The 8,356-nt window shown below is 32.3% G+C and overlaps 4 protein-coding genes across 4 annotated transcripts in view; 2 read left to right on the top strand and 2 right to left on the bottom strand.

The window, feature by feature from the left end:
- LOAG_18418 (hypothetical protein) overlaps positions 1-306 on the bottom strand; it is a gene marked incomplete at both ends in the record, with an annotated part of 3,200 nt that extends 2,894 nt beyond the window's left edge. Inside the window, one exon of the mRNA XM_020451077.1 lies at positions 157-306. Coding sequence (XP_020305171.1) covers positions 157-306 — 150 coding nt within the window. The remainder of the gene's footprint in view (positions 1-156) is intronic.
- Positions 307-1,377: 1,071 nt separating this feature from the next.
- On the top strand, positions 1,378-1,725 carry LOAG_10558 (hypothetical protein; the record flags this gene model as incomplete). Its single annotated transcript, XM_003146082.1, has 2 exons — positions 1,378-1,523; positions 1,575-1,725. The coding sequence occupies 2 exons, from the start codon at positions 1,378-1,380 to the stop codon at positions 1,723-1,725; spliced, it is 297 nt and encodes a 98-aa protein (XP_003146130.1).
- A 3,496-nt stretch (positions 1,726-5,221) lies between these two features.
- On the top strand, positions 5,222-7,366 carry LOAG_10557 (hypothetical protein; the record flags this gene model as incomplete). Its single annotated transcript, XM_003146081.1, has 5 exons — positions 5,222-5,314; positions 5,771-5,941; positions 6,271-6,462; positions 6,833-7,023; positions 7,210-7,366. 5 exons carry the CDS (start codon positions 5,222-5,224, stop codon positions 7,364-7,366), a joined length of 804 nt encoding a protein of 267 aa, XP_003146129.1.
- Positions 7,367-7,791: 425 nt separating this feature from the next.
- LOAG_10556 (hypothetical protein) lies at positions 7,792-8,158 on the bottom strand (the record flags this gene model as incomplete). The annotated part of the gene is made up of 2 exons (XM_003146080.1): positions 7,792-7,980; positions 8,114-8,158. The coding sequence occupies 2 exons, from the start codon at positions 8,156-8,158 to the stop codon at positions 7,792-7,794; spliced, it is 234 nt and encodes a 77-aa protein (XP_003146128.1).
- Positions 8,159-8,356: the final 198 nt, after the last annotated feature.

The raw sequence follows: 8,356 nt of genomic DNA, 5'->3' as shown, positions 1-8,356 counted from the left end.
CGGTTTTTAAGCGGGAAACCACATTAATGAAAGGAATCAAATTATAAAGTAATGCAAACAATTTCAATATATTTTTATCCATCATGCGAAGTCAGCTCAAGATTTTCCCCATTATATAGGAATCACTGATCGAAAAGGATGAAAAGTATTTTTTACCTTAAACAACGGTGGTGGATTATCGGCAAAGTATCTCGTAAAGGGGAAATGATCCCTAACTGCTTTCGCACTAGGATTTGGATTTGCTTTTGATTGAGCAACATCACTTTCAAATTTTTCCCAACGTGCAAATACCTGAATGATACGCATGACAAATCGCACATTTAAGATGATATGGTAACAAGCGATAAAATTCATAGAATTAATTAGAGATGCTGAGAATTACAGAATAAAATACTTACTTTTAATTAACAAATTACTGAAAAGAGCAGCAACAAAAGATTACAGAGGAATTGTAGTAAAGACCTGATAAAGAAAGAAATATCCAGCAGTTTCGCACGTGTAAGATACGTCACCTCCAACATCGAGAGCTTCTTGCAACTTTTCAACCTCTTATGATAAAGTAGTATCAGTATTCATTTACTAAAAGGAAATCTTAACGTTTAATAAGTAAAATTTAGTTTAAGAAAACAATAGGAAGAAGTTAAATGAATTTCAAAATCAATATTTCCATCACACCATTTTTTACTTTATTTGATCGTTCAATTAATTTGCTTGTTCTTGCATCTTGTTTAAAAACCGAGATTATTACCTCTTTCAAAAGATCAAGCCGTTCCTGCAAGACATAATTTGCACGACCATATATTTACTGAAGTCTTTTTCCGTTTCCAAAGCTTCTTCACCGTGACCTAAACTAAATATGATTCAGATATCAAACTACATCAGGAAAGGGATCTTAATGCAATCTAGAGCGATTTTGAAGGAGTGATACACAACCAGGCGGAAGCTCAACTATTTTATTTCCTGTTTCAGAGATAAAACATTACAAGTGGTTAGTGGATACGAGATCGCACCAAAGAATTACAGTCTTATTTGGAAGATATTAATATGGTAATATGTATACAAATCTATTTTACAACTTTATTACAAGTCTATTTTACAACGATCTATTCTCAGTCAAAAAAATGATCGTGAATGGAAAACAACAACAATTGAAAATATGGAAAGATTATTCATGCAACTGAAAGGGTTGAGAGAGAATCTAGAACATAGAGGCTTATAAATAATTGTCGAAAAAAACTTACCCAAGGATATATATCTTGGTTAAAGTCTATGAACAATAATTAAGGGATAGGTCTTGATCAGTAAGCAAATTAAGATAATTGCTAAGAGAGTTAATGAAGTTGGAGAAAGTCGTAACTCAAAATAAAACTTTTACTAATGAATTCGAGAAGATCCAACTCGATCTACCATAATTCCGAAACGTCATTTGAAAATGAAACGTCGGCTTTAGCTATAATTAAATCCAATGGTGATGACTCAGGAGAAGCAGTTGATATGACGAGATTAGACAGAAAACAGGTTGGGTGGGTACTAACAATCTTCTGTAATAAGGATCAATAGGATAACAAATATAGGAACTATCCAACTTTGAAACAACGACTAGAGTGTTTGAGTGAAATAAGCACCTACCTAAAATGTATGAAATTGGGCGATAACGCAAGGAACTGTAGAATGAAAATGATACTGTGCAAAGGCTCCCACAAATCAACGTTGGCTAACAGATAATATGGGTTCTAATCAAAGGGATAATAAGTAAAGAAAAAGTGGAATCAATGTATATAATGGAATCAGTGTGTATAACTAATTCAGTAATTGGTCAAAAAACCAAGGAAAAAGGATTTTAGCACCGTGTAAAGAACTTAGTATTGTAGTCAATCCAGAAGTTCCGGAAACAGAGTCATAGGCACCAGTGCTATTTGATCAAAGTGCGCAATTGTCATTCGTTTTAAAAGACTTAATCGAGTAAGCTTGCCAGGAACTATAGAAGAAAGGAAAAGGATCACTTCATTCGTCGACAAATTACCGGAAAAATACTACTCCTCAAAAGCGAAGATTGGCGCAAAGATACTAGGGGAATAAATCGTTACTTCTGAAGTACACTTCAAGGATTACTTAGCAAATTGTAAGTGCTGTAGATAAATGATGAGGATGTGTCATTTTTGATGAAATATGATCAATTAAATGGTTCAAAAAGTTAGTGGAAACACTCATCGTCATCGATTATATGAAAATCCATCGAGGGGAGCAAGACGCAAGAACTGAAATCAAGATTTTTCCTTTTCCAAACAAAAGTTGAACCGGTACTGAACGGAACTGGATATGTAAATGATATTAGCAGCATGAATGCAATGTCAGTCGAGACTGCCATAACGTGCAAGACGAGTGTAAATAATAACTATGACATTGATCGGTTTTGGAAGCTGGAACTGATAGGCATTCAGGATCAACCTGATGAAAACAAACAAGTTCTAAAACATTTCAAAAGGGGCATTATCAAATAAGGTAGGTATGAAGTCAGATAGCCATGGGAAGAATCAAAGGGTATGTTATGGAAATCACAAAATCGGGTAGAAAATTCGGAATTGGATGAACGAATCTCTAATATAGTCTAATAATCTAATAATCGAGCCTCTAATATAAAAACAGCATGAGGAGGCATACCAGTCCGAAATAGCACATACACTCTCAGAACTGAGACGAAAATTTTAGACACCAAAGGATCGAACTGAAGTTAAAACGCATTATTAGTAATTGCATAAGTTGTAAACGATGGTCAGCAAAACCATTCAAATTGTCTATCATGTCGATCAAGAGCTTTTGCAAATGTCAATTTGGACAATCTAGATCCTCCTTCAATCAAAATTCAAAAAAATTATCCAAAAGATGAATGCTTTACAACGAAAGCAATATATTTAGAAATAGCAGATAATTTACCTGTGGAAACTTTCCTCCACGTATTAGGATGATTCGTGTCCCAACAGGAATATCCAGAGCAAGTCGTAAGTGATAACGCTGGTCAATTCCAATTAGTCTTTAAAACTATAAAGGGACAGCATACAAAACTAACGAAATTCTTGGCAAAAAAGATGAGCTAGGAGGACATAACTCTAAGATCAGCCTGGAGTGGAGGAATCTATGAACGATTGGTTACACTGACAAAAGGAACTACGAGAAAAACCATCGGAAGGAAGCTACTATGGGAAAAATAATTCATAACTTTAGTCGTGGAGATAGAAGATATCTCCAACACCCGACCACTAACGTATGCCAATTTTGACGACAGTAAGGTAATACGTCCAGTCGATTTCATACAATCCAATACCTCCTTAGTTATACCGACAACTAATGACAATCGGGTAGATACATGCCAAGAATGCTGAACAAGAGGGAACGACTAGTTAAATACCGGATGACCACACTCAAGGCACTCGACACATTTTGGGAATTATGGAAAACAGAGTACTTGACAAGCCTCAGGGAACGAATCCTGAAGAAGCATGTGAATCATAAAGTCACGGAAAATTGCTCATCACGAGTAGGAGAAATTGTATTGTTGGATGGACCTGAAACTCCTCGAGGTCTTTGGAAATTAGCAAACACAAAGGAACTTAAAAAAGAGAAGGATGGAATTGCAAGAGCTGCATTAATAGAAATGCCATATGGAAAACTTCTCACAAGGCCAATAAACATATTATATTCTTTCGAGGCTGACATCAAGATTGAGATAGAAAGAAAAGACTAAAAATAATTCTGAGAACGTTGAAGAATCTACTGCACTGAAAATACGAGGGGCAAATAAAACTAAGGAACCTTCTTCCTGCAGGCGTTGATCTCCTCCAGTCAGGAGTATCAGATTAACGAAATTAAGATTACGTTCAAATAAAATTTCGACGATACCTACCAAACAGAATAATTAAAACCTTTAAAATTAAGACAATAAGGACGATATAAGCTAACAATGGAGAGAATATTACAAAATCTTCTCAGTACCTATTCCTGTTGCTGCACAATGGATCATACCAAATGTCAATCATACCTCTATGATAACATCGATAGAGCATATAAAAGCTCCTATCTTAATCCTAGATTTATATATAAGGGAAAAATCTTACACAGGCAGTTTGCACAATCAAACAGATCAGACATTCTCTTCACCTATTCCGTCACCATCGTACGACGAACTACGATAATCCTTCCTTTCGTTAAATAGATACTTTACCTGCAACATCTCAACAAAAGATGAACCCTTCTATCTTAATGATTACGGTATCTATTCAAGAAGCGACGATAACTACTACCGAAGACTATGATAAGGAATTTAACAGTTAAAATCAATCATATTACTTGTTTATTACGTAATCCACTTTATCATCATTTCAAATTTATCCTGTGCTTTATATTAGTTTTTTCTTTTCTTTTTTTTTTTACTATTATTAACCAGTAATTGTATAAGTGCAATACTACAACCCGAATAAAACTATGTCTCCAACAAATGACATCAACAGATCAGTTTCCTCGAAAGTACCTATACGTGCACATATCCAGCACTTCACTTCTGTTCATTTATAACGAAATTCAAATTACTGAGTAAATCTTCAACTAAACCAAATTCGAATTTCATTACTTTCTTCACAAAAGCTACATTTCTGAAAAACTTATTTTCCCAATTGTTTAATTATGAATAATTAAATGCTTAACAAAAAATGATAAGAAAGTAATGTTGGCAAAATAAAATTGTGCAAAATAGAATAAGAAAAAGAAAAGAGAAAAAGTGATTTAGCAGTTTCGTAAGTAAGACTTGGTCGTATTGCTGAATAAAGCTAAAGCTTCCTTCATACAACTTTAACTGGTATAGAAATTTAATTAGCAAGAACAATTAGCGAAATTTGGTTGGCAAAGGCGTTGGGTAGAATTGAGTATGCTGTGGAATTTGGTATGCAAAAAAATTTGATTATAGGTTTAATAGATTTTACAACTTACCTCTTGTTGGACTATATTCGGAATTCAGGCACCGTTTTTTTCGGGATTCGTTGGTTAAGAGGTATGCTTTATGTTAATTACAATTTTATACGGGTAGTAAAAATATTTAATAAAATAATTCAAATTTATATATCGTTTATGCAAATTTAATCAAACTTTAAACGTATTTAACATATCGTTCCGAGTTTTGATATCAGATTTAACAATTCATTGATAAGGATAGCCGGTTGTTGTTTCTAGCATGTCATCGGCTATAATAAGATTTTCTAAAAACAAAGGCAAAATTTCGACAAATGGTGAACGACAAAAAATTAATTTGGTGTACCTTGATCAGGTAACAAAATGCAGATTTTTTTTCATCCCCTATGATAAAATTGAAGGTCTATGAGGAAAGGCTTAATTTGATTTCACGACAAGAATTTTATGATTATCACCTTCTCCTTCTACTCCCAAAACAATTTGATGGGGAAAATTCGTTGTGAATAAGTAATTGCTAAGATAAGAGTCAACTTAATATGAAGTAGAAAAAGCTGAACTGTCAGTATTCTACTAAATATAAAATATGATGAAGTTAAGGTGAAATTAAATTGAATTCAAGCCGCTGAGTCATTAAAAAAAAAGTTGAAACTCGGATCAAAAATTAAAATTGAAATTCAAATCATTGTTAGTAAAATAGTGGAGCAAAAATATCAGAAACTCGAGAAGATTAATTGCATTTTGGCAAGAAAATAAAACGATGATTATTAGATTTAAATAGCCTTACTGAGGAATTATTTGATTATATTTACAGACGTACGTATGTTTCGACGTGGAACAACTGACAAATGCAAAACTGGGATTGAAGTTAAAACGTTGCGAAGGCGTACAGGATGATATTGCATGGCGTGTACGAACAAACGTACCCACTCAATATCTAATTAACCCATCCAGAGGTTTCATCCAGAACGATGAACCTATCACGGTAATTAAAATATTAATGGATGACGTTACCTTCAATATTTCTTCCAACAGTTTAAACTATTTTGGAATAAAATACAGAATGAATAGTAAATTTAAATAACGATGGTTATTTGTCATACTTATTTGAATGTTTCAATTGTCGTTTAAATATGAATGTTCGTATAGTCTAATTAGCTACTATGTATAAATATTCATGTTTAATTCGAAATTGAATACTAAAAGTGCATACATATGAATACTAATGCTCCATTAACTCTTTAGCTACCGTTTTTCAACGATGTTTTTCAATGATATGTAGTTAATGCAATTAAAACAAAAGGGAAATTGTAGTTGACAATCGAATTGGTGGACAACAAATTCCATCCCAATCATAAATTAACGCTTCAAGCGATAGCAATGGTTGATGGATGCAATGAGAGAACAATTTGGAAGCATGAAAATGCTAAAAATCGAAGTAAAGTACAAGTGATACGGTTGAAATTAAGTACTGTACCGATGAATATCGAAATGTCCAAATATGAGGTTGTTAATTTTACTGGAGTTTTTTTTTTTGTCAAAGAAACTATTCCAGTCATATAAAGCTACAATCATAATTACACTAATATTGAAACATTAGATCACTATTAATCATATCACTGATAACAGAAGATACATGTTTATTAAGTCATATGGTGCAGATAATATGTTTAAGCAAAAATTTTGATCGAAATTTTTTTCAAGAGAAGTAATAATGGAGTTGGAAAGATATTTTAGGAAGATCATATTCCAGAATGTTCTTAAAAATTTTCGTTAAATTTTAGCAAAACCTTAGTTCTTTTCTGTGATTAACAGTAACTTTAATTATGAAGGGAAAGAAATAGAAAATAGAAAAAGTTTCACTAATAGAATTTAGGGAGAAAATACCGCTATGGGAACAGAAAATTTGCGAAATCTCATAGAACATAGTTCATCTACTGGATTAGGACGTATCAAAGAACTGGAAAAATTGTTGAAGACTTTGGAAGAGGATTTCAATAATATTCGAAAAAATGCCGATCGAACGAAACGTTTAAGGACAGCTTTGGAACAAGCCTTAGATTCACGGTAATTAAATGAATTTAACCTAAGAACTAATTGAGTTTAACATGAAAAACATGAGAAAATCATGGGAAAATATCAAAAGAAAAGCCAACATACCATAAATAATTTTGGTACTTGAAGAATTTAAATCAGTTTCGAAAATTATCTTAATATTTCCAAATCTTGATAAAGCTTTCAATTCATTTGCAGCAAATTAAGCCTGGTTGAATTGAAGCGCCGAGAAATGGAAGTTAGCCAGGAAACGAAAAAATTGAAAAAAGAACTTGAGGAAAAAGAAGCGGAACTGCAAGTTGCGCAACAGATACAAACAAATATCTTGGCTCATCCAACATGTCGAATTTCTTAAATTACCAATATGGTTGCAATGCTTCCAATCAATACTGAATATATTTGAATATGAGCGAAATTAAAATTAAATAGAATTATTAATTTCAATAAAATCACTTATAGTAAAATTTATCTGCTACATTGTCATATGGTATTAATGTCATATGATTTACTAAAAAAGTGTCATGAAAAATACTTCACGATATAAACCATCAAACTGTAAGAGTTCCTCTTAATTTTTCCACGGCGAATTTATCTCACATAGCGTAAGAAAAGAATTACAATTGCAACATTGATTCTTTAATCATTTGTTTATCTTGTCCCAAAATATTTTTCACAATTAAGTTAAACATGATCATAAGCTGATTAATTGGATTTTTTTTTGCTGAAAACAGTAGGTTTGATAAACATCTATGACATTGATTTATCACGTATAAGATACGCTTAAATAATCGGTTCTTCCCCTTCTTCATCAATCGTTGGTTCATCGTTCGTCTCATAAAGCTTGCATTTATTCTCTTTAATTCGAACATGCAAATTTGAATATGTCACAGCATTGAGCGGTTTTTCATCGTCCATTTCATGAACAGATTTAATCTCTTCTGCTGCCTTTTCCATTTCCATTTTCTTTTCCTATAAATAAACAAATTTCCTTTACAGAAGTATTTTTCTTGGATAATATATATATATCCATCAACTTCATTTACTCATCAAATTAGGCTAATCATTTGTTAAGGAAATAAGGATGATAAATATCAATGAATACCTTACGAACTTCATCAATATTACCCATATTTTTAACTTTTTTCATCGATATAATATCCGCTTTGCTGTAATTAAAATAATTTAATTCATCATTCAATTCTTTGAGGAGATAACAAATTTGGATGATATTGCAAAATTGGACTAAAAACTGTTCAAATCAAAACTTATGTCAAAAGATAACATTACCAGCAATGGCATCATTTTTTTTTTTCTTCTATAAAAAAGTTTGCAAACATTACTGGAA

This window comes from Loa loa (genome assembly GCF_000183805.2).
Source record: "Loa loa unplaced genomic scaffold supercont3.302, whole genome shotgun sequence".
Taxonomy (NCBI): domain Eukaryota; kingdom Metazoa; phylum Nematoda; class Chromadorea; order Rhabditida; family Onchocercidae; genus Loa; species Loa loa.
This window is presented reverse-complemented; position numbering and strand designations above follow the sequence as displayed.